The sequence below is a fragment of the Leptodactylus fuscus genome, chromosome 5, assembly GCF_031893055.1.
Source record: "Leptodactylus fuscus isolate aLepFus1 chromosome 5, aLepFus1.hap2, whole genome shotgun sequence".
NCBI classification, from domain to species: domain Eukaryota; kingdom Metazoa; phylum Chordata; class Amphibia; order Anura; family Leptodactylidae; genus Leptodactylus; species Leptodactylus fuscus.
Window position 1 is genome coordinate 189378843 of NC_134269.1, and position 27882 is coordinate 189406724.

General features: G+C 40.1%; 1 protein-coding gene across 4 annotated transcripts in view; it reads right to left on the reverse strand.

Annotated features, from left to right (window-relative positions):
* Positions 1-27882, reverse strand: part of GRIA1 (glutamate ionotropic receptor AMPA type subunit 1) — a 249225-nt gene that overhangs the window by 218062 nt on the left and 3281 nt on the right. For all 4 annotated transcript variants that reach the window (XM_075274854.1, XM_075274853.1, XM_075274851.1 and 1 more), the window contains exon 2: positions 5333-5470. In XM_075274854.1, coding sequence (XP_075130955.1) covers positions 5333-5470 — 138 coding nt within the window. The remainder of the gene's footprint in view (positions 1-5332; positions 5471-27882) is intronic.

Consider the following 27882-nt stretch of genomic DNA (forward strand, 5'->3'; position numbering starts at 1 on the left):
TTTATTTTTAGTAGGCAGAATTACCAAAAACACCATCATCAGTCACAACCAGGCTTTCACAGTGTTTGTACCAAGCACATAGCTTGACATACATGTACACAACTTTTTGTTAATGGGTTTAACAACGATGACTTAGTCTTAGAATTGGACATTAGTATTCAATAGGTACTACAGGGGTCTGAGTGATCATTAAGACTCTTGCCAACTGAATTGCCATACGTATAATTGGGACTATGCCTAGTACTGATATTATTGATGAACCTTCATTGAGCAAACACTTATGGTGAATCCTGGGGATAGACATTTAATGGTAATCTGTCAGCTGGATTTAATACTAACACCAGTACTTTATAGAGCAGGTGGAGAGTGTCGACATGATCCCCTTCCTATGGCCCAGTGTTTCTGTAATGTGTATTAAAATAATTTGTAATTCCATAACATAAAGTTGAGGGATTGGAGAGTCTCATGAAGTCACGCTCTTGCAAGTAGCCCTTTTGGTTTGACTAACATCACTGAGAACAAGGACGTTACTACTCAACTTTCCTGAAATCCCAGTACATGAGTCTGCAGGAGATTATGGTGGACAGTGCATATACACAAGATGCCCATCATTCCTATCCCAAATCATTCCTCATTTAATGACAAATCCCCCTCCATAGAATCCCCTTGACTATATGCTGTTGAACCTCAGCTACTTTTGCAATTAAATGGTAAATGTTCTCCTTTCTGACAGTGGAAGTCTGTGTATCATAAAATTTCTCACTCCAGTGCACCAAAAGACAGGGGTATTAAATCTGCTACCGGTATGTACAGGATGCCATCAAAGGAAATCAGAAAAGTGATCAAAGAAGTTTACTCTGCTCTAGTGTGATGGAGGTGACCTATGAGCCCCCCTAGCCTCTGCCCTGACACAGCTGAGACCACTGTGGCCCCTATTATACCAGTGGACAGAAGAGTAAAATTAAGAAGTAAGTTATTCAAGAAAATATCTAGTTTCTCTGACTACACAATCTTTGTGTTTCTTGCAATTTTGTTAGGGATATCCCAAACCCCCTGAGTTCAGTCAGTTAGGTATGATTTATGGGAGTAAAAAGAAACCATGACGGTGAGATTTGGTATCCTGTAAACTCCTGTGTACTCTTTCAAAACTGACTCAGCCTAATACACATGTGTATGGCACATCCCAGTATGGCCTATTAACACTTCTGGAAACTTGCACTATGAAATGTTATTTTTGCCTTAAAACACCTGAACCCAATAGATCCCCAGTGGATCTCTTCGAAGTAATCTCTGCAGGCAGCGTGGCAAGGAGCAGGAGTTCTTGAGCAGATTGGGAGTTATATTGGAAATGATTCAGCATAACATGTGTCAGAGCTATGAGTAAAGACAATCCATGGCCCGATACCCATCAGCAGGATTTTTTGTGATGTGCGTACATCTATTTTTATCAAGGTTTTGAATAAAGTAGTTTTAACCCTTTTTTCCAGTTGCTTCACATCTTATCCTGCTCATTCTATGCCTAGGAGTACAGCAGTGACTGGTGGCTATCCCTGGATATAGAGCTGTACAGGAAAAGTTGTCAATCACTGAGTCGGACCGCCCCCCGGACTCCTAAGCAGATATTTAATTGAATAAAACAGAATTTATAACAAGTCTATTCCAACAAAAATGTCCAAGTACTCTTCTTTCCCTGTCAGTGGGGTCTACATATTCTTATTGGTTATGTTGGGAAATCGATCCATCAGAATAATCATGACTGTAGGGGACATCAAATTGTCCTCATAAGAGTATGTTGCAGGGTTCCAAATTAAATAATTAATTAACAGGCCTAGATGGGATACCACCCATTGGGCCTGGAGAAGCCACACACACACACACACACGCAGCTGATAGTGTATCAAGTGAGTTCTGATTTATTATTACAGAGAGTAGCATTTATACAGACAAAAGCAGGTTGGACTTGACATGATTGGTTATAACATAAGCTGTGGCACATGACTATTGGATAAGGTCTGCATCTCATTATTACACTCCAACCTGGGATGACCTTTCTCATGACATGAAGAATCTAAGATATTTATGTGTAAACCAACATCTTACACTAATTCTAGATGTATATCACAGCAAGAGAGATAATGATCACATGCTGGTCCGCTCCGGCCTTGGGGCTAACGATCAACAGGTTATTTGAACCGGTTTCTACACCCACCCTCAAAGATGAATAGTCTAGCACAAACAGATAAGGAGTTATAACCCAACCATCAACATTCCACACGTCTTATCCCCTAAAGGGGTCTCTTAGACTCTAAACAGACATCCTTATGAAGCTTATATAAGAAAAAGGTTACAAAATGGCTGACAGAATACAAGATGGAAGATGTGATCCTAACAATGACCATGATGCTAGTATTCCCAAAGTGGGTCCAGATTTGCACGAAAAACATACTCCCTATGGATCATACCTTGTCAACACTCCTGGAGGCTTCCAAAAAGAGGGGACTCACAGAGGAGTGGGCAAATCTCCCAAACCTGGTGAAATGCATCTTCCTGCATCGATTTTAAAATCCGATCTCCGATCATTTTCCAGCCGATCTCGATCCTGATCGCGATCGTGAAATTTGCTCGATCGCCGATCAGAATCCGATCTTTTCCGAACCCGATCCTCAACCCTAGTCAATGCTTCTCTATGGGAAAAGTCACTTTTAGGGTTGAGCCGATCTTGAGATAACCTCCGATCTCGATCCCGCTGGAAAAGATTGCGTCGGAATTCCGATCTTTTCCCATCCCGATCGCTCAACCCTAGAAGCAATAAATCTTTTTTTCTACATTTATCTCAAAGACAGAAGGATACAAATGGAAGGTAATCTGCTTGTATCCATCGCCATCAAACGCAAGATACCACCGCAGATATGAAGATGGCCTTATAATATTGTGGGAAGAAGCAACAAAAGTGAACATTCCCTTTAAATTCTACATCACATCCCCGAGTTTGGATTTTTAGGATTAATATATTTCTGCAGAAAGCTGCATTCTGTACACCAATAGCTCGGGCTCTCGAAACAAGTGTTAATTTGTTTTTCAGCCAACTTCAGACAATGAGCAATGAATTCAAAAACATAAAGTGTGTAGGACGCTATATTATTATGGTAGAGAATAGGCCACAAATAGCGCACATTTTTAGCAGCTCCTACTGGCCTTTCGAGCCAATCAAAAGACTCCTGTCGTGAGCCCAGAGCACCCTGCAATTATCCAGTGAAAGGGGCTGTGAGATTACACAGGCGTTTGGCATAAGCACACAAGTAATGTTCTAGTTTATAAATAAACCCAAATGAAGAGAAAAAAAAAAAAACTATAAAACCAATGTGGGGTGTGGAGAATAAAGACGTTATCATAAGAAGCCAGCCAAGGATACCTGCATTCCATTCCAATACAGTCTCATAGGAAATTCCAAAATGTCTGAATTATTTTGCTCCTCGGGTAATTAAAATATAACATAACAAGTCACCGAACCAAATCATGGAGGCTACAACCGTCAGCAACATAGTCAGCAACCTACAAAAATAACTGAGGTCCTATGTAGCTGTAAGAAAATGTCCTTATGGGACTAGGACACTCAATGTTTTTTGGCTGTTGGCTCCTAAAATAAGCAGCATCCCACAGAGGTAAAGAGGTTCTCCACAAAAATGTGTTTTTAGAAAAATTTCATTAATAGCAAAGACTGGGATGGGATGGGTTGTCTTGATTTTAGAACAGGGGTGCCCAATACGTTGATTGCGAAGGACGTATGGGTCGATCGCAGGATGCAACCAGGGATCCCCGGTGTCTGCAGGCCCTGCCTGCAAGTGTCCGGAGATGACTCTCAGCCTGCCAGTGTCCAGAGATAACTCTCAGCCTGTGCTGTGAACAAGCAGACATCGGGGATCCCTGGGCGGCCATAGAACGCCGCTGTCTCCTGCTCTCATGCTCCGCCCATCCCCGCCCACAGACACGGCACGCCCCACCCACAGGCCCGCCCCCACCCCACCCAGGCCCCACCCACAAGAAGTGGGTAGTAGATCTTATCCCTTGGTCAGTTTATAAAGGAGCTCACATGCTGAAAAAGCACCCCTGCCTTAGATTATCGTTGAATTCTGAAGAATATGTCAGGGTTCTATAACAAGTATCTTAAGGTGTCGGTAAAGAGGAGGCAAATACTAATCGGAGTTCTAAAAACCACTAAATAATAAAGTGTAGCAGACGATATTCTGTAGGATATTCAACATGTTTATACTGTAATGGTAAAGAATCCATCTGATGCCTGATTTTAATGGCTTATGTTGTACCACATAGCAGAATATTGAAGTCTGGAAGTTGTGACAAACTGTCCAAAGGAGCAATTTTCCACTTATCCAGTCATTAACTCTGACTTAGTGATAGACCTCCTTAGATTTCTAATGTACCTTCAAGTTGATCTTCAGTATAGAATAAAACAAATGCAGCTTTTATCTAGACCTATATGTCTCCATATATTTTTTACTATTAGCCTGCTCCCTAGTGCTTGCCTTAGATAATAGCCCATTTAGTTTTGTAAGCAAGATGATTGGTGATGGGATCCCACAGTGACAGCGAGGAGCCCGGGCCTAGGAGGGAGAATAGTGGTCCACCTACTTCTGTGCCCAGTTGCCATATCAGCCATCCAATGATGATCCTCTTAGGTCAGGGACCCACTGGGAAATTCGGCTACTCCCCTGTGGGCCAGTCTAAGCTTGGTCAGTACGACTGCAGTATCAGACTACAAAGTTTATTTTTTGTAGTCTGTTACCCTGGAGACGCATAGTTCTGCATAGAAGCTGTAGCCTCATATGATTAGGAATTTTTTTAATCAAGGTAATTTGCATAGTTACATTATTTTGCAATTTAAATGCACCAAAGCAATAAAAATAATTGGTTGCAAAATTATACACACCCTTTAAATACATCTGATAATGAGGCCTAAGTGCATATAAAAACTGGCAATAAGAATCATATCAGATTAAAATTAATCTGGGAATCGCAATAGCTTTAAATGAAACAACACGGGCCTGCTCCATGGCGGTTCTTCTACCTTTAACATTAATTAGCCTTTTCCTGTGGATAAACACAGAACATTTTTTTTCTGCTGCTTTTCCATTATCTTTTCAGCCAAGAGACTTTTAGTAAATACTTTTTAATTAAGATAAGCGTCTTGCGTTCGGCTACAGAAAACAGCTAAAAGGATTTGCACCTCTTGTACTCTCCTCCACAGAACTGCTAATACACGGGCGCCAAATAAATTGCACTGAACACTTTTAGAAGGAGTTTTCGTGGTACTTACAGGTGTAGGTCATTTCAAAACTGTCACTGATGTTCACAATATCAATTTGGGGCAACAGCTTTGGGGGTTCCACCAATTGAGATAATGCAAAGCGAAAGGCGGCATGTTCCTGTGATTGCTGGTTTGGGAAGAGGCCCCCTGTGGACAAAAAATAGAATATGACATCAGCAAAATATAAGATAGAAATAAAATATATATTTGTAATATCAATTATTTTCCCATCTAATCTACAACATTGTTTCATGATCGATGGAGGTCCAACCTTCAGAAACACCACCAGTCTTGAGAAAGAAAAACTGCAACAGGGCAGATACCAAGCAGTTGTTGTCTGAACATATGTATCTCCATGGTAACAGACTACAAACAAATCTCTTGTTGTCTGATCCTGCAGTGCAACTACAAACTGCATTCTCTTTCTTTACACTATGTCTCTTTTTTACACTAGTTTCTTTCTTTACACTAGTCTCTTTCTATACACTATTCTCTTTCTTTACACTAGTCTCTTTCTTTACAATATATCTTTTTTTACACTATTCTCTTTTTTTTTACACTAGTCTCTTTTTTTTACATTATTCTTTTTCTTTACACTATTCTCTTTCTTTACACTAGTCTCTTTTTTACACTAGTCTCCTGCTTTACACTATTCTTTTTCTTTACACTAGTCTCTTGCTTTACCCTATTCTTTTTCTTTACACTAGTCTCTTGCTTTACACTGTCTCTTTTTTACACTAGTCTCTTGCTTTACCCTATTCTTTTCTTTACACTAGTCTCTTGCTTTACACTGTCTCTTTTTTACACTAGTCTCTTGCTTTACCCTATTCTTTTTCTTTACACTAGTCTCTTTCTTTACACTATTCTTTTTCTTTACACTAGTCTCTTGCTTTACACTATTCTTTTTCTTTACACTAGTCTCTTGCTTTACACTATTCTTTTTCTTTACACTAGTCTCTTGCTTTACACTATTCTTTTTCTTTACACTAGTCTCTTGCTTTACACTATTCTTTTTCTTTACACTAGTCTCTTGCTTTACACTATTCTTTTTCTTTACACTAGTCTCTTTTTTTTACATTATTCTTTTTCTTTACATTATTCTCTTTCTTTACACTAGTCTCTTTTTTACACTAGTCTCCTGCTTTACACTATTCTTTTTCTTTACACTAGTCTCTTGCTTTACACTATTCTTTTTCTTTACACTATTCTCTTGCTTTACACTATTCTCTTTCTTTACACTAGTCTCTTTTTTACACTAGTCTCTTGCTTTACACTATTCTTTTTCTTTACACTAGTCTCTTGCTTTACACTGTCTCTTTTTTACACTAGTCTCTTGCTTTACCCTATTCTTTTTCTTTACACTAGTCTCTTTCTTTACACTATTCTTTTTCTTTACACTAGTCTCTTGCTTTACACTATTCTTTTTCTTTACACTAGTCTCTTGCTTTACACTATTCTTTTTCTTTACACTAGTCTCTTGCTTTACACTATTCTTTTTCTTTACACTAGTCTCTTGCTTTACACTAGTCTCTTTCTTTACACTAGTCTCTTTCTTTACACTATGTCTCTTTTTTTACACTATTCTCTTTCTTTATACTGTCTCTTTTTTACACTAGTCTCTTTCTTTACATTAGTCTCTTTCTTTACATTAGTCTCTTTCTTTACATTAGTCTCTTTCTTTACACTAGTCTCTTGCTTTACACTAGTCTCTTTCTTTACACTAGTCTCTTTCTTTACACTATGTCTCTTTTTTTACACTATTCTCTTTCTTTATACTGTCTCTTTTTTACACTAGTCTCTTTCTTTACATTAGTCTCTTTCTTTACACTAGTGTCTTTCTTTACATTACTCTCTTTCTTTACATTAGTCTCTTTCTTTACACTAGTCTCTTTCTTTACATTAGTCTCTTTTTTTACACTATTCTCTTTCTTTACACTGTCTCTTCTTTACACTAGTCTCTTTCTTTACATTAGTCTCTTTCTTTACATTAGTCTCCTTCTTTACATTAGTCTCTTTCTTTACGCTGGTCTCTGTCTCTACATTAGTCTCTTTCTTTACATTAGTCTATTTCTTTACACAAGTGTCTTTCTTTACATTATGTCTCTTTATTACCTTCATTCTCAGAATCGGTGATGGCCTCAGAGGACACTCTGACCAATCATAAAGTTATGGTATTTTGTAGCTTATATGTTATCACTTTACAAGATTGGAAACCCCATTTAGGTCTAAGTACAGTGTAATAATTGCATGCATACAGTATAATTTGTTATGTACAGTACTTTCAATTTCTGAACTTATACAGTCCACCCTGTGTATATTGCAGGCTGTATTACTTCTGGTAGCTATCTGATAATTTGTATAGATGGCAACTATCTGTAGAAGTAAATAATTCTAACTACATGTATAGAAGTGGTCACTGGAAGTATCTGCTGTACAATAGAGTGCCTCTCTGTACTACACTGACTTAAATATTAAACCAATAGGAAGCAATAGTCGAAATCTGCTATTATTCTCTTGTTCTTATATATTAGTTACAGAGATTTTTCTATCATAGTAAATGATGGTATATAGCTAGGATGAATATACTGGTGTGATAGTAAATCACAGTGGCTTTCTTTATTATTTTTTCCTGTGTAATATCTACACAGGGTGATAGTAGAGTGAAAAAATACTGGAACCAAACTTTAATAGGCTGGACTGTATAGTGTAGAACACGGTTTAATATACAAAAATACATGGCAGCCTAAAACAATCACTCCAATCGCCTAGAGCTTACATAGGGCAATGGGTGACACCAGTGTCAGACCGAAACTCATTGGTTCCATAATTCTGGGAGACCCTCCATATGAAATAGACTATAGTACCCTTCAATTTTGGGTATTTGCTGCTAGAACATTATTGTGTTTGAGCTCATGTCCACCAAAGGATAATATGGTCATCCAACACTGGGTGATAATCCTGTTCTCACAGACAACACTCACAAGCTCAGCACTTGGATGCTTTGTGATGTAGTAGTCAGGTCCTGGGATGATACAAATGGGACAAGAACAACATAGGTTGCAGTTTCGTGTAAAATGGATGGTCTGGAGTTTTAATGTGCGTGGAAAACAGCAAAGAACTGTAGCTCTTTTGGTTTAAGGATCATGCTAGGTCATAGAGTTGATCAAACCACCCTCTGGTAAGTGGGTACGGTGTGGCTTAGGCTCACATCTGTGACGGATCCTTCATTTGAAGTCTCGCTCACAAAGTCTATCATTTTTTTCCATGAAAATTACAGTAGCTCAGAATGCAGGGCTATTTTTATTTTGGAAAAATGACAAACATCATAGTAGAACCCAAACCCAATGAGAAGTCAAAGGGGTCAATGTAATGAAACTGGCTCCTTGTCATTTTTGGTTTCCTACAAACATCAAACAATGGAGATGCAAATTGAGATTAGATTACATCATTAATAAAGATGGAATCCTTATTCAAGTCCATCAAAGTAAACCTATAATCCTAATGAACCAGGGGAATGCAAAAAAATAAAACCTAGGCAGATGCCAAATGCCAAATTGTTTCCCACTCCAAATCTGCCGATCAGGAAATCAGACAACGAGTGAAGGAATCCCAGGATAAAAGACCCATTAGTCTAGTAACCATAGATTCCAATATTGAAGACTTCAAGAAAGGCATCCAGGTTCCACTTGAATTTATCAATGAATCAACCATTACAACTAATGATGGGCCACACGAGATTTATTTTGTGAATATTTGTAAGGTTCTACCAATCACAGGCCCCAGCGGTACCCAGGGCCAGCAACATCTCAAAAGAGCACAGAAGAGACCCAAAAAGGATTGAAGACATCAAGGAATGCACCCTAGGTGCTGCAAGGAAGCCCAACAGAGGTGAGGGAAAGTATCTGTATTTTTTGTTTCATTGCATCTTCCCTGGGCCTCCACTGTTTATATTCCAGGGTCCAAAAAGACACCGGAATATAATAGTGAGTCATGGGTAGCAAGCCATGAAAATCTTGGTTTGTCTGAATCCTAGATTTTTGAAAATTCTTAACAAACTCAGCTCAATACGAAATGTTCTGCAAATCTTTAATAACAACATTATATGGCAGAGAGTTCTATAGTCTCAATGCTCTTACAGTAAGTAATCCGTATCTTATGCTAGGTTCACTCGCGGGTCGGTCTACATCGTACGGGTCCACATGGGAATCCTGTGCGATTAAAAACTGGTTACCCCATAGTCTACAATGGGGTCTGCTGGGTTTCTGCCAGTTCTATACTGAAATGGATGAAGGGAAAAGTTCTCCTTGCAGTCTCAAATACACATGTGAATCCAGCCTTAGACATAGGGGTGATTCCTTATTATGGTGGTATGCCTCAGTATAAAACAATCATTAGACATATCGCTGTACTCTATTGCTTATTGCTCGACCTTCCAAGAGGCCTTTGTTTTGCAATGATGCAGGGATTATTACCAGGTATAGTCTCTCAACCGAGGACGGCCGTTTCAATGTTATTGCATCTCGTCAGCCCGATGTAGAGAAGACTAACCTGGTAGAGGTGAGAGGCTTAGACAGGGTAAGGGGGGTATCGTCACTCCTTGGGGAGAGACCACCATATAGGTGTGTGGAGACTTATTAAGCTGTTAGCACTGCACAATTTCAAGAGTCAATTGAAAAGTCTACACAACACAGTAGTGTCTTAGTCCAACAAGTTTGTAACCTTCTTTTCTTCAAAAATTGTGCCCATTCATCAATATAGCAGATTTCACTCAAGGTCAGAAAAGAAGAAAAAAGAAGCTCCAAAAGTTTGGTTACATAAAACACTCCCAATAGATCTGTGAAGGCAAAACTCCCATTGACTGAATTGACAAAGATCACAAAGATATGTGTAAACACAAAAAGATGGTCCCCATTGGATTGGATTCAATTGACTTTATTCCTTGAACATTCATAATGCTTAGAAAGGTCAATAAGAAAGAAGAAACAAGCGGAAACAGAAATTGTGGACATTGTTTTAAATGTAGACCCCCTATGTAGACTAAAAAAACTATAGTCTTTGGAAGCGTTTTCCCTTGCGGAAATAGATCAGAAATGGAAGAGGAAAATCAATTGTTGCCAGAAAGGAGCCATGCTGAGTTCTGCCGAGACCCATCTTATCTCACTTTATTCCAGAAAGAGAGAAAATGAGAGAGGTTGGGGGTATGTGACAACTTCGGAAGCTGTTTAGAAGGTTTTTTAGCTCTCAGTCCTTTCAAATTCATCATTATCACAGTTTGACATGAACAGAGATGATTGCTAAGATATTTCTGCAAGCTTCCTGCACACCCACATGGTCACAGCAGATGGCAGACATATTGGGATATGGACAAAGTCATTATGCCAACAAACTATGTATTAGCCGGGTTATAATTCATTGAGTTCCTATCTCAACTTCCTGTAGTTATTGGAGGCTGGAAAAGCCTGCATCACTATTCTTGCTGTCAAGAATACTGGAACCTTGACAGATACCTGCTGTACTCCAGTATAGGTCAATAACATTTGTAGACTTCTTTGGGATTGGTTCAAAAACAGACCTGTCATACAGTAGTTGTATAGGTTTATAAGCAGAAGCCATGATACTAGTGTGAAATGGGAACTTGTGAGCACAATTTAGCCCCTAAAACCCATTAGTACCCAACAGGGCATTTGATCTCTTCTCCAAAGCTCTCTTTATAATGTGTAAGTGATGTCACCATCTTGAAAAATTAAGATTTATCCCATATGTAATTTAAGATTTTGAAGTCTAGTCTAGTGCATAAAGTCAAGCTCTCCACTGTGAAGGACTTCCCCTAGCCTCTTTGACGTCACCACTATGGCCCAAGGAGATCCCACACATATTCCTTGTAAGCCAAGCCCAACAGTGAAGCTGGGAGTATTTGTAGGCTTCAGTTAATCCCTGCGCATGCGTGGGGGCTCTGCTGAGTCTGAGTTGTGTCACAGAGTTAATTGGAAATGAAAAATAATTTTTTACATATAAAAATAAAATAATTACACAAAAATAAAAATAAAACATATTGACTTTGTTATTGCTGTATCAGAAAGTGACTAAACTTTTGAAATAGAAGTATTTTTCCCACTTGGTGAAACCACAATGCAAAAAAATCACAATGCTATTTTTCTGGCTATCTGTCAACCCCTTAATAAATATAAGTGACTAGGAAGTCACAAGATACCCTTAAAAAATACCAGTAAAAACTATATACAAAAAATATATACTACAAATAACAAGCCCCCATAGCTTTGTAAAATGTAATACATCATGGCTGTAATATGGTAATACAAGACTTTTGCCTGAACTGATTCAGCCACAGACATTCCTCCGCTGATCTGCCCCATTGTTTCTGAGATAAATAAGTGAGTAAAAGCCGTAGTGGAAAATCAAAGGGGTGGGAAGTGAAGATTCATTTTAGGCAGTGATCAGCCCATTAGAGTTCAACCTCTTGTTACAGCCAGGACCCGCTTGGAGTCTGGTGAGGTGAATATGGATACCAATGGATCCAAAGTATGATGGACTCCTACACTGTGATAAACCACCAGGTATTTTTAGTATTAATATTGGAATTTTTCCATAGTAGACAACGAGAACTGGCATTAACCATCTCTCTACCCTAGACCAAGGAAAAGTAACCTATTCACTGCCTTAGACCACCAGGAATGCAAACATTAACCACTTCTGTGTTCTAGACTACCGTGTCTCAGGCCATTGTCCAATCCTGCTGCGCCCTAGGGATTTTCCAGCAGAAGTCTCCACCGCAGTGGCCTAAGGGAAGGAACCGAGATGTCACAGGTATTATATGCTAGTTATGTCCCATGTCCTTAGGCTACTGATTGGCCTGGGAAGTTATGTGCCTGGGCAACCCTTGTAACTCCTTTGGTGTCCTAAATCATTGGACTAGATCTCTCTTCTTCCCCAGACCCCAGGGATGTTACCATAAACCCATTATCTACCCTCACTAAGCATGGCTGTTTATTTGGTGCTATAGCAAGTGAGTAGCGATTTATTTGCCCAAATGTATCATGGCTCTAGAAGGTGGTAGGCAGCCCATGACCTTAAAGAGAGCCTGTCAACAGGGTAAAGCATATTAAACTAGTAACACAGTTACATAGGTCAAGCTCACCTGACTATATGCCCGGATGTAGAGATATTCATTTATTTCCCAAGATGCAAATGAAAAGTCTGGAGCACTGAGGACGGCTTTATTGCTCCAACCTGCTATGCCCCACGCTGATCTAATACAACCTTTGTCCCTCCTTTCTTCTCCCCTCCTATACTGAACTCTCACTTGGCCCTACGTTGGCACCAAAAGCAGTATGAGATGCAGAGGTGAGAAGCAATGGAACCGCCCCCAGTGCTCCATATCAATCATTTGCATATTCTGAAACATGAGAATATTTCGTCTATGGAAGCATGACTTTTCCTGGGGAAAAAGAGGATTTTTGGTAGGTTATATCTAACTGAGTTGCTGCTTTAATATGTTTCATCCTTGTTTCAGACTGCTTATAGAAACCTGTATTGGTAAACTCTTGAATATTTATGAAGAAATTGACAACTAGGTGTTACCAATATCTAGTTGAAGGGGCGTGCACAAAATATGGCACCGACAGCACTATGTCAGACTGTTTGGGGACACCAACCCAACTGGCATCACCCAGATATGAATTTATTCACAAGAGAAGGAATAATGGAGGAGCGCCACCGTTATGATATCAAATAAGTGGCATGACTATGTTCTAACATAGCATACACTAGTGAGGCATATCCACAGATACAACTATCAGCACCAAGTAAATATCAGTTCTTGGCAAAGTAATACCATTCCATGGGGTAATAGAAAAACCCTACAGATACTGAGAGTCTGAAAACTTGTTTCATGCTCGTGGGAGAAAGGCAGATGTAAATGTATTACTGATCTGATCTCACCTTAGGATAGCATGGGTTTTATGGAGACTGGATCCTTTTGGTTCATAGTATAGTCATATACAGATACTGCCATATAGTCAGTAGGGTGAATTTCCTGGTAAAACAGATCTGTAACCTATATACTATACATTACTGAGACTGTCCTCTGTACGCTCGGATCCGATTGCCAACATGCAGTTAGCACCCTACTGTATCTGTGAAGTGATAGATATCCGTGAGTACTGAAGCATTGCAGGCTCTGGCAACAGCATCCTCCGAGCGGACAATGAACATCTTATGCCATTATTGAAAGTCCCATGCCAATCTATTGATCTATAGGAGTATCTTCCAAATGGGGGTGATAAAGCAATTAGGATAAAGGATTTGCATATTCTGCACACCTGAAAAGGTGGCCTGCAAAAGAAATGGTCACCAAAAATACCCCTTGTTTAAAACCAAGTTTTTATGTGAAACAAATTTATTTAAAAATTTTGGTGATTTTTTTTTTAAATTTTCCATGTCACTCTTTATATTCTAAAAAAGTATGATATCCTGTATAGATCACATAATGTTAGTGTTAGAGATGGGCAAACCGATTTGGAATAAGCCAAATTCGACCCATATATTCCAAAAGTTTGGGGTTCAAACATAACCTGAATCTTTGAGGGTTTGTCTCCTGCACACCAGAAGTGAAATTATTCTGCTCTGGGGTCTCTTTAGACCCCATGATTATAGGTGGAGGCTCAGGGGAGGTGTAAGAAAATAGCCAACATTTATACTCACCTTCCCTCACTTCTGGGCCTCCTCACTGCTTCATGGTGGCCTTGGTAGGCGGGGTCCTTGGAGTTGGTGGAATCTGGTGGGGGGGAGGCATCATGGTGAGGTCCCCTCGCCCCCCCCCCCCCCCCGTAAGTATTTTGTGTGGTGGTTTGGTGTATGGTAGGTCTCTCACGAGGTGTAGTGTAGTGCCACCGAACCGGGGGTAATGGCCGGTGGCAAAAAAATGGGGCATCTGCTATATATATTTGGTGGGCACCAGACCATCCTCTTTTTGTAGCTGCAAGGACCTCCATTCAAGGTTATTTATACCGGTTATCTATACAGGTTGTTCATACTGATTATTTATACGGTTGTGTAAGTTATGTTTTTTTACAATTTCATGTTGTACATGTTTGTTAATAAAATAGCTGCAGTGAGTAAAATTATCCGACAACAAGTCTCTGTGTCGTTTGTTCGGATAAGAAAAAGGGGGTTATGTGGTATTGGGCAGGAGATGAGGTATGAAGATAGTGCCCATTCACTTGTAGGACAATGTCTCTCAGACAATTATAGTATTACTTTGCCTAAATCTGAGAATAACTTGGAGATGTTTGTAGCAGTGGATCTGCTGTGTACTAAGATCCTGGAACATATTCATGCCAGAGGGACCCGCTACTCAAAGCAGAATATCTGAGTTTGATATCACAGGCTCCATGCAATAACAACTTTTGTGTCCTCAGGACAATACTTCATCTAGTAGTTATCATCACAGGTAAACTGAATAACAACTAATCCACATTCAGTTTAGGTTTTATTGTCTGAGCTTAAAAAAAAAAATTCAGATATTCAAAAAGATATTCCATGTCCCAATGAAAACACTGATTTGGGAGCCATGCGCCTAGATTTACTACTAGGGTTTCAAGTAGACATTGGTATCTTTGGCACATCTCAGTACAACTTGGCTCTTCTAGTTTGACTTTACAGGTGGGCGTGACTTCTTAGAAAAGGGGTGTGGTTTCAATTCACCAAAAATGCTCCAAATTGGGTGCATAGTAACCCAAATAAATGATAGAACAAACATTGTTTTTGCATTTACCCCATGACTTCTCCTGATATATCTGTTTTACTAAGTACATAATAACAACGCTGGAGAATTTTTTAATGCTCTATATTGTGTTGTTCTTCCTCGAAAATTATGAATAAATTTACATCTGGGTGTCACCAGTTGGGGGTGTGATCCTACACAGTCTGACATTGTCCAATCCATGCTGTCAATGCAAGACATGAGACCCGCCACTTCAACATGGGAATGGTAACACTGAGTTGTCAGTTTCAAGTTTTTACTAAAAGCCAGGAGAGGTGTCAGGTCTTATTCAGACCTTATAAAACTGCTCAGGAGAATACAATATTCAGACTCCCGACTAATACAGTGTAAGCGGATGGCTGTAGAGATGAGCAAACAGTAAAATATTTGATATTCGTTTCGAATAGCCCCTCAATATTCGACTATTCGAACAAATATTGAACCCTATTATAGTCTATGGGGAAAAAATGCTTGTTTCAGGGGTGACACAGGAGAGTCACCAAGTCCACTATCACACCCCAGGAAATGATGCCAACACCCTGGAATGCAACTGGGACAGCAGGGGAAACATGCCTGGGGACATCTAACAAGCCCAAGTCACAGTATTATGTCGGGATCCCTGTCAGCTTGCGATATGCGGGAGCTGACTATTTCCCATAGGAATGCATTGACCAGTGTTGATTGGCCAAATGCCATACAGAGTACAGCATTCGGCCAATAAACGCTGGTTCTGCCGGAGGCTTGTCTGTGAGGAGGCGGAGTCTAGGATTGGACCAGAATGGAAACTGCTGTGGACCGATCTTAGACTTCTGCCTCCGCAGAACCAGCGTTGATTGGCCGAATGCTGTACTCTGTATGGCATTTGGCCAATCAACGCTGGTCAATGCATTCCTATGGGAAAAAGTCATCTCCCGCATATCGCAAGCTGACAGGGATTCCAACCAGATAGAGACCCAAAGAGCTGGGTGAGTAACATTCCCCCCTAAATAAAGGTAATCCCTAGCTAACCCTGCCTGTAGATCTGTCTCTGTCTCACAGTCATAGTTCACAGTCTCAAATTAACTGAATTTTAAATCCACCATTTGTCTAAATTGGAGGTCACCTGATTTAGCCAGCCAATTACTTTTTCTGATTTTTTTTCAATGCCTCCGTTGTCGTAGTTCCTGTCCCACCTCCCTTGCACAGTTTCTGGTGCAAAAAAAGCGCCAGGGAAGGTGGGAGGAGATACAACTTTAAACTGTGTTTGCCTCGTGGTATTCGATTGGAATCGAATACCTCGAACGGCCTGATATTCGATCGAATATCTATTCGATCGAACAGTGTTCACTCATCTCTAGATGGCTGGTCAGGTAATGGAGGGGGTGTACATCTCACCCAGACTACTAAGGTGGGTGAGATGAGAAAACTCCAGAAGGAATGTTTGTTCTCAGCAGACAACTTTCGTCTGCTGAGCATATTGGTAAATGCTCAGTATTGGGCTGAATTTTTAGGAATAACAGGTAGGTTGGTAGTGGGACCTGTCATTCCACGCCCCTCCAGTCCACACTTTGGAGATGTTCTGGCAGCGATTCAGCTGCAGAGAGTCTGCTCATCAAGGAGGCTTAAGAAGTCAGCTCCAGCAGCAGATTTTGGGCAGAGCTTGGCTGGGGAGCAACAGAGAGGTCATATTTTTGGAGCTGTGTCCTAAATGACTCAACTGGCTTTTGAATTTCTGTTATTCTATTGCAGGCAGGGATTTATTTTTGTATTGTTTCTTTTTTTTGCTGCACTACCTTTTTGAGTGAAAATAAACTCTACCTTTGTTTTGGACTAAAGAAACTGGATTTTTATATCTATGCCACCGCACCTAGCAACCCCAGACCCTGACAACAGCCATACACATATCAGCTATTGGGGGCCACACGGTGGCCCAGTGGTTAGCACTGCAGCCTTGCAGCGCTGGAGTCCTGGTGTTCAAATCCCGCCAAGGGCAAAAAAACATCTGCAAGGAGTTTATATGTTCTCTCCGTGTTTGCATGGATTTCCATCCCATATTCCAAAAATACATACTGATAGGGAAAAAATGTACATTGTGCGCCCTCTGTAGGGCTCACAATCTACATTAAAAAAAAACAAAACAAAAAAAAACACATATCAGCTATTAGCTGAACGATATTGAAATCCAGCAGTCTGATCCTTATAAACTTCTGCCATCATGAGAGAATTGAGAGACCACTACACATGAGATGGTCAACAGTCCTATCGACGTCTGGCTCAGTCTACAATCGTCTAATGAATATGGTCAACTTAAAGGGAAATTCTCAGGTCTGAAATGCCTCCAAAACCAATAATATCACTATGTAAGGACGTTAAATAGGCGCAGTAATATACCTTGTGGGCAAACCAATGAAGCAAAATTGAGATAATAATATTTTTATGGATATTCAAATCAGACTGCAAGAGCACTGGGGGCGGGGCCTGATTCACCAGATTTACCTATAGAAAGTTATGATATAAGCAGAGGTTGAAATGTCAGTAGTGGCTAAGGGCGGGTTCACGCCAGTCCACTTTGCTGGTTTCCATCTACTGCCCGAGAAGCTGGACAGGAGACGAAAACCCGACAGTTAGTTTTCAAACCCATTCATTTGAATGGGTTTGCAAAGTGACCGCCCCTGTGCGTCTTCTGCCTCTCCACGTCGAAACCATTTTTTTTAACCGGACACAAAGTCGCAGTAGCATTATGTCACATGGAACACCATAGAAATGAAAGACTTTTTTTGTCACATGACTTTTGTGTGATTTTAAGTGTCGCTGTGTAGCCCTAACCTAAATGAGAGTACTATGGCAGCCTGTAGGCAAATCTGGCTCCACCCCCAGTGCACTTGCAGGCTGATTTGCATATCTATATAAAGATTATTATTTCTGCATTTCTCTCTGTAACCATGAAGGACAATACTTTGTTTAGGCTGAGAGTGACCTGCCTTTTATAGAGTGATTGCAAAAGATTGACCCAACAACCCGTATTGTCAAGTATTGAGCAGTCATGCACATCACCGATGTAATATATATATATATGTATATGTATATGTATAAATGCACGGCCGCAAACTAGCGCGGCGCATACGATCCCCGCTCCCATTGAACTCAATGGGAGCGTGTACGGCAAACAAAGGGTCACGTGGCGTACACGTGCCAAATCTCGCGGCACGTTACACCGTGTGAACGAGCCCTTAGTGTTGAGATACATCTGATACAGATTTTATGCCTGTCTAATAATTTGAGGGTGTTTTCTGCACTTTAAGGGTGCATTCACACAACGTATTTTGGCTCGTAATCTGGCACGAGTACGCCGCGGGAGCTTTTGTGGGCCGTATACGCTTGATTTCAATGGGAGCCGGGATCGTACACGCGGCGCTATTTTGCGGCCGTGATTTTTTTATCAGTATAAAGAAGTTTCTTTGTCCAGAATGTTCTACAAAGTAGGTGGAGCTTAGTCAAGCTTAGTCCCCTCAGTCAATTAAGTGTGGTCTACTTTAGACTTTTGGTGTGTAAAAAAAAAAGGCGCAAACTGGCGATTCACAACTTTTTAAATCTCCAATATCTGTAGTAAGCGGAGACAAGTTTATGTATGGAAGTTCGAACTGCCATTTTGGAAAACTAGTCTATTGATTCCTTTTTTATCTGTCAATGCGGAACAAGGGGACATCAGCCTTGATCAAAGCAGAAGTCAGCTATTGCCATAGGGAAAAGACTATTACCACCATCACACACTTTGAACCTTTTTAACACTGGATGTGCAACCATCCTGGGTTGTGGAAAGGAGAGAGCACCACTAACAAGAGAGAACAGCAGTGACCAGAGCCATGACAGGAAAGGAAAGATAAACCATTTTGGGTCTAATTCTTCAGTAAAGCCTCCTGTCCTCACACTGATCTCCTAACGTTGTGGAGGTTGTGGTAGGTTTTGCTGCCCAATACAGAACCCAGTATTTCCATTCCTCTTGATAATGTAGCTCTTCCTCAGAGGGTTGTCCTGCTCTAGTTCTTACCACTAAAAGCAAACCAACAAGATGAGGCCAACAAGAACAGGTCTCCTCATCAATTACAATGGCACATACACTCTTGATAGACAAAGAAACTATACATAAAGGATCCCAAAGAAGGAAGGTCAATGCTTGTTCTCTGTCAGTCGATGACATAGGTGGTAGAGATTCATTTTGTGAATATTTATGAAGTTTGTCCATCCGGTTTGTTTTGTGCTGAACATATTCAGATTATTATACTCTGGGCTCTCATCAGACAACATAGTATAAGAAATGGAGGCCAAAAGGAGGTGAGAAAAAATACTTATACCCATCTTGCCTATCCTTTCCTGAGCATTGTGGTAATATCTGGTAGTCCCCGGTCTCCTCTTGATGTCTCTACCGGCCTCCGCCTAATCTCACACGCCTCACGGTCACACTGACGCACAATCAAAGGGCCGGAAGAGGCCTGAAGAGGAATCCAAGGAGCCATCAGACCCTCAGGAGAGGTGAGGCAAGGAGAGTTATAAGTGTTTGTTATTTTTCTTTCTCCTCTTCTGGGCCCCCACTTATACTCCTCAGTCCCCAGATTATAATATTGTTTCATGGGTGAAAACCTCCAAAATTTTCATGTTTGAGCGAACCCGAGGCTTTTGAAAATTTTGGGTTGAGCCTAATTCTATATTAATTGGTTCACCCAACCTGAATATATGCATACACAAATTTAACAAAAGATCGCTTTAGCCAACCAATGTTAGATTTCCATTGTTTGGAGAGGTCAAATGTATTGCAAATTATCTGATCAAGTCCCCAATTGATCTAAGATCCTGAGCCCTTCACCTGTTGTCACTGGATATGTTTGACCAGTCTGAACAACTATAAATACGGCATGTATGGTTTTATCGGTTGGCACAATCGATAACCAGTAAATATTTTGTTCAACCATCAACCATGTCTGTCTAAAGTATATGGCCACCTAAACAAATAGGCCTGTGTTAGATCAACGTTAGGAGCAAATGCTAAATGTACGATAGCATCAAGAAGAGCTAGATAAAAATTACCAATTCCATTTCTGTAGAGAAAAAAAAAATCAGATCGACAGATAGGAATCACTTGGCATGTTATTTGTCTTCCGACTTGCCATCTGGATAGATCTTCAAGTTGGGTTTTATCAACAGTATTAGTTTATATAGAAGGAAACCGCCCACATAAAGTATTGAGATTATTTCTTAATGTCCTTTTGCTTCATCTTTACGGAAACGGCTGTCTGCATGTCTGTTAGGTAACACTTCATTGTGTTGCTCTCAAAATGTATCTCTGACACATAATAAATTCGAGACACAGAGATTACTTCATGATGTAACCCCTTCACTTCCCATATTGAAATCTGCTTCTCCATTTGATGGGGATATCATCATGCTGACATTTTAAGGTGGAGGTCCACCTAAGAGCCTTCTAATATGGATGGGTGAGTACCTTCTACTCAGACCATAGCTTGTAATATCAGGAGTGTAAGTTCTATAGGGGTAGCCTATTTGGGTCCCTCTGGACCGAGTTGGCCTCACCCCTTAAGGGTTGGCCTCACCCCTTATTTTATTGGATGGTGGGAATCTATGCATATATCTACAGATTCAATGGCAAAGGTGTAGGAAATTAATCCAAGTAGGTCGGGGCAATCGTGCACCAGGTTCTCCTTTTTTGATCAGTTAGGGGTGCAGTAGTGTTCATAAACATCAGGAACTTTTTCTGTTTAGCCCTATGTGTACACTTCTGACCCTTGCAGGTTATCTTAAAACTAAAAATGTGATACAGCATCTGAACAAAAGGTGCAATGTCGCTGATAACCATCAGTGGACTACAATTTATTTGACCTACTGTAATGTTGGAAAACTTTAAGTTGACAAAGACATGAAGTTGTAAGCTGACTATAGACAAGAGATGACAGTGATTGTGGTTCAACTCCAACTCCACCATAAACATGTCCAATTGGGTTAGCTAAGTCATCAATATATGATAGCAGGGATAACTAGATAAGGCACCTGATGGCTTCTTGTTTTTGTGGATACAATAGAATTGGATGGGTTGAAATTCATCTGAGATTGTAAGCTGACCACCATAGATCGAAGACCATTGGTGGATCTTCTTTGGATTCACCAACTAATCTACTTTAAGGTACCAATAAATATGAGAGTAAAGCCAACCAAACTGACCATTCATGAGGGCCTAGATCAATATAATGTGGGTATTCTCCTTTTGACAGGTGATATGGGGATGGGGGGGGAGGATCGAGCATATTGTATTTCACCCTGCCTGGTCATTTGTTCTTACTAGAGACATGCTGCTGCCAGTGGTGTCCATTAGTAAGAATAGCTTTTGGTTGACCAAGAACATAGTCAGCAGTTATTAAAGGTGTATAGTCACCTTAAGATTGTGGGGATGCAAAAATGTTTATTTCCCCTTCTGTAAATGTGAAAAGTTCCCATAGCATGACCAACAAGAACACGTTATATTATATAACCTACTTTAAGTACTCCCTTGTATAGTCCTCTTCACACTTGCAGTATTAAAGCCCTTTTCACAATAGGGGATCTTGTACATAATGAGATATATTGGACAGTTAAGGGATGTCCCTCATTTCCACAATTCTGTTCTCACAACAGGATCCCTTTAAGAAAACAGGGGTGGGAAAATGCAATGGGAATAGCTGTTCAACTATATAAAAGTGCTAAAAGGTTCCAATGAAGCAACCAGTACATGACTCCCTAAAGTGCCACTCTAGAGACGGAGGCATGCATTACAAGAGTGCTTCCTTTAAGATATCTTTGACTTTCCAAGTCTCTTATCAAGATTGACCAATCCAGTTCAGGTTTACTAGATCCTTAGATCTCATTAATCTTTCATTCCTATTGGAAAGTGTCTATGTAGATTGTCATCTATGTCTGAAAGGTCAAGTGACAATGATCACTCCAGTCAACCTGTTAATCCACAAACCCAGCACATACAATTGAGAACGCTTCCCAAAGGCCTGAAGGCAACAAAGCAGAACGAGGAAAAAAAACAAATCCACCACAGATGACAATTCCGGAAAGAAAAACAAGATCTGAAATTGTAATTCAGCCGTCGCTTGCTTGAGAATAAAGCCAATATAAATCCAAAATGCTGGGATTCTCGTGGATTCGTGTTGCCCTAAGGGACTGGGGTGATGTCATAGCATGTCACCACCAAGAGAATGAAGAAGACAACAATGTGTGCAGTGGTGTGTTCTTATACGGGTGAGAAGACTCAATGTAGGCATTTCATTAAAGGTAACTTCTAGAAAAGCAAGAAGAGAAACCTGCAGAAGTAGAAAACTGCATTTTATTGACTGACCGACTGGTTTATTAATATTGACCAATATTGATGAGGCACATGGTATAATCGTGGTCAGTTTTCTTCCTGAATATTCCCTCAGCAATATGGCTGCCTCGACTAAGACTATTGATTTCTGCACCTTAACGAAACTGAGACTTCATAGTATATATATATATATATATATATATATATATATATATATGGGATATTGAAGTTCTTAAGACTGAGCATATCCCAGCGTTATTGTTAAATACTGGTCAAAAAAACATGAACATTTTTGTAAGGGATTGAATGAAAATCCTAAAACAAAGCCAAAAGTAGGAACCTAGACAATAAAAAATATTGGTGTGCCAATCCTACATATGCACCACAATGCACATAGGAAGAAGAAAAGACCCGTATGCACACAGATCCATCAAAATACAAAAAATTTACTGCCAATTTATTAAATGCACAATAGAAAAAACATGTACCTTAAAGCTCTGTATTCTGTTGGATTTGCAGTCTAGTATGTACATGGCTGTTTTGTTCTTCGTAATGCCAAGGAGTGAAATGGTTGAGAAAGAAGAGGATTCGAAGACAATTTGGACACTTAGGCTAAGGCCCCATATTGTGGAAATGCAGCTTTTTTTGTTGCAGATTTTGTTGTGGTTTTTGGAGCCACAAGGCTACTAAGGAAAGATGACTACTGTATATAGGAGATACTTATACTTCTAGCTTTTATTCAATCCACTCCTGGCTTTGGTTAAACAAAAACGCAACAAAATATGCAACAAAAGCTGTGTTTCCGCAACGTGGGGCCTCAGGCTTAATGGATTTTACAAGTATGTAAACATGTTTGAAATAAACTTAGAATGTTATAAAATAATAAAATAAGTTAATCCATATCTCTCTGATACTCGGTCACCCCTGTCTCCTGCTTCCTGGTCCTACATTATTGGACTCTGTATTGTGGCCTTTCGTCAGAGGTGTAACATGAAGCTCCTGGGTCCCAAGGCAGAATCTGTGGCCCCTACCTATCTTGTTCTATTTGGAATAATGGTATATTTTATGTGGTAGAGCAGACCTGGGCAATGTGCTGCCCACGGGCCACATCCGGCCCTCTGACTGCTTCTATCATAGCCCTCATAGCTAGTGGAAGTTTATTCAAGGACCTATGATTATGTCATCACAGGCTATCATCAGGATAGGCTATGACTCGTTAGTGGGCGGAGCCACACGGGACTCTGTGCTTTCTGCAAGCTGCCGGCAATGGAGGCTGCTGAATGATAAAGAGAGAAGAGACAGCATATGTGAGCAAGAAGGGGGGACTAGGGGCAGATGTAGGGGGGCAGTTAAACTGAATGCACATGGAGGGGGGACATTAAACTGGGGCAGCTGGAGGAGGATATTAAACCATGGGGGTAGCTGGAGGGGGACATGTCTGCCTCTAGTTGCAACCAGTTTAATGTCCCCTCTAGTTTCTGCTAGTTTATACTGGGGCACAAGGAGAGGGACTTAATATTGTGGGACATTTGGAGGGAAACGTTATAATGTGGGGGGTATAATGTTAGGGTGACTGTAGGAGAATTTTACTTTGTAGGGCACATGGGAAAAATTATTGAGAATGGGCGGAGTCAGTGGGGAAGTGGGTGGAGCTAAATTTGCCATGGCGTGCATGGCCCTCTAGAACCGTTGCAATTTCTCATGTGGCCCCATGGGAAAATTAATTGCCCACCCCTGTGGTAGAGCAACCTTTTGAGCCCCTTCTAGGTCCAGGATCCAATAGCGACTACTACCAAAGCACAGCCTTTGGTTATGCCCATGGTTTTAGTGATGACGTATGAACATGGACGTCTGGTCTATGAGTCTTGGTGCTGAAAGCTACAGCAGTGGTTAAGCAATAGGAGCAGAGCCGCAGTTCCTAGGTATCACCGCTGTACAGTGGACAGGCCTACAGTTCTGCTCGAATTACATGAATGGTAGCAGACTGCTTCCACTCCCTGTCCACTGCTGTAGCCGGAGGCACCTGTAGGCATCGGGATCAGCAGATCTGAGAAGGATTCATGTGTTGGACCCTCACTGGTCCCTGCTACCCATTTCACAGGTCACTGCTACAATCATAAATGATGGGATGTCATTGCCGATGGTAAGTGTTGAACCAGGAGGTGGAACAGGAGATGCAGGAAATAGTAGGCCAGGCATGACTTTTTTTTTAATATTATATAAAATTCTAAGAGGGTTTCCAAAAACATAGCTGGAAAATCCTGTTAATCTTGATGACTGCCCTGTTCATAGAACAACCCTACCATGATGCTAAAAAACCTAATTACCTCATAGATATTACTCCATATCATAATACGTCATCATCATTTCACATTTCTTATCAGAAGTTGTGAGACGCCAAACGAAGGACCTAGGTCCAAGGAGGAAGTATCTGGCGTGTGAAATGATATTGGGTGGTCTTTGGGGAGAAGCTTCTCTAAGATAACGAAAGAATGACACACCATTTGTAGGCTGGATAAAAATGAGGTCAGAAATACATTCAAGTCATAGTCCAGGATTACATAAACATGGCTGTTTTCTACAAAAACAGCACCAGACCTGCCCACAAGTTGTGTCTAGTATTGCAACTCAGTCCCTTCTCTTCCTTGGAGCTGAACTGCAATAGCAAATACAACCTGTACAAGAACGTAGCCATGTTTTCGAGCCTCGGACAAGCTCTTTAATCTGTAATGTGTGTGGTAGTCTTCCATTCCTTGCTACGTCTTCTCACAGGAACAGATTCCTATGAGTCATAAGACCTATCAGTACAGTCAATTTGCATTGCTGACACCTACATACTTAGGCCATTCTGTCATTCTATGAAACTTCTTCACATTGGCCATTTTCCAAAAATTGTGGGCCTTATTATAATAGGAACACATCATCCTCCATCTTAACCATCCACCTAGCCAAAAAGACTCCCCCTTCACTTTGCATACTTTGCGTTTTGAGTAAATCTATCTTAGGTTGCCAAGAAGAGGTTAAATGTAATGTATTTTCACAGCAAAGCTTTCCTTCTGGCCTGTTCCATGCAGAGCTCAGATGTACAATGAATGTTAAGATCAATCTGATTCACAGAAAAACATTCACAGCAGTCAATAATCCATCAATTTCCTCTGTTCACTTTCCGAGGAGCCATACTCTGTTCAATCTCACGCGAAAAGAATCTTTAGCATTAACTCAATGTTGATACAGTTGGAGCAAAAGCTTCTCTTAGCTGTAAACATGACCAAAAACATACGATCTCTACATTAGTGTTAACCCTTTTTGACACCACAGGTGGGGGTGGGTGTCTGGCATGTGTCCCGCCCCCACTTATCTGGTAGGAGAAGAAAAATTACTTATAATAAACTATATGACCAACAGGACATGAGATCTCAAGGTCACCTGGAATCTCCATGTTTATTTGATCACCCACGGTTCCCACCAGACAACATGTGGACTAGTGGTAGAACTCAGATGAATATGGGGACTTAAGAGTAAAGTTTTTCCTGGATGAAATTCAAAAACATTTCTATCCTCTACACCTATCATGATCCAAATTTGGGAAATCATATGAATTCTTCTCTGGGTGGAACAATCCATATATTGGTGGAGGAGTCTCTTCCTCAAAGCTTATGCCATAGATGGATTTTATTGTATGGTCCAACATGACAAAAAGTTAAGAAGTCAATAGTGTAGGGGAAGATAAAAATTAACCATGGTGACCACCAGAAATGATCATGGAGGCTTGTTTGATATGTCCGACCACTGATACCTGCAAACTTTTCCATGTACCGTAGGTTTAAAGACCATCAGCTATCTCTGACCATCAGTACTGGTGAGACGTCTACCTCTATATGGACAATTAAGGTCAACCCAACAACTACAAGTCCATACGCTCGGTAGATAATGGTATACAGATCATACCCTGCCTATAATGCATCATCATCTGTAGTAGGCCATCTCAGATATTTTCTAGAAGAAACTTTTTACAATGATGAACAAATATCTTGTCCTTATATCCCAGTTTGGAATGGATCATTCTCAATGGACCACATACAAAATAAACATGCAAGAAACCTAGTCAGAAAAGTCTAAAAGCTTGTTCACATGTTACTGATTTTCGTTCCCATTTCAGGCCCATTGATGTCTATTCAGACTTTTTTTCAGACCAGGAAAATAATGGAAGCGTGTCCTATTCTTGTCCACTTTTTTATGGAATTTATTTTGAAATCTAGTTTTATATACATTATGAAGAAAACATTTTTACCCATAAATATATATATATATATATATATATATATATATATATATATATATATATATATGGGCCTGCATGCATACTCGTATGGAACTACAAAATCACTGTCTATCGATCTATAATATCTATCTATCTATCTATCTATCTATCTATCTATCTATCTATCATCCATCCATCCATCCATCCATCCATCCATCCATCCATCAATATTTCTATCTAATTCTCTATCTATCTATCTATCTATCTATCTATCTATCTATCTACCTACCTATCTATCAATCCATCTACATATCTTTTTCTTTCTTTCTTTCTTTCTTTCTTTCTTTCTTTCTTTCTTTCTTTCTTTCTTTCTTTCTTTCTTTCTTTCTTTCTTTCTTTCTTTCTTTCATCTATCTACCTACCTATCTATTAATCTATCCTCTATCTCACACCTTTTACATTATCTTTCTTTTTGTCTATCCGTCAATATTTCCATCTATCTCACATTTTATTATCTATCTATCTATCTATCTATCTATCTATCTATCTATCTATCTATCGATCTATCTAAATATTGTATCTACCAGCAGTTATCTATCTATCTATCTATCTATCTATCTATCTATCTATCTATCTATCTATCGTTCTGTCTATTTCTCATCTATGTCACACCTTCTACATCTATCAGTCTATCTTTATCTTTTCACACATGTATCTTTTTTCTCTTTCTATTTTATCTTTATGCCTTTCTTCTCTGAGTCCTCTCCGTTTTTGCTTCCATTCCATTTCTAGGATATATGACGCCTTTCCACCACTACAATATTTTCCGCCATCAAAAAACGAAGCAAGTCATTTTCTTTTTAAATCAATGGTTTCAAACATGAAGTAATGTATGAGGCAGTGTGCCACGGGGCATCTGTATGTCTCCTCCGCTCTGGACATGCTTCTACACTGCAAACACAAATTACTTCCTCCGCCAACCCCAAGCGTTCTAATGTGCTTTATCAACATGTTGCTTGTACACTTAGAATCAAAGCATATAGAAGCTGGGAAAGTGGAGCAGGCATAGATCTGGGGGATAGCACACAACTATCCGCAATAATGGAATCTGACTGGTTTTAATTATGGCTTATTTTCAGGCCTTGCAGGCTCTAAGTAGGTCGTAAGGAAATAGATTGGTT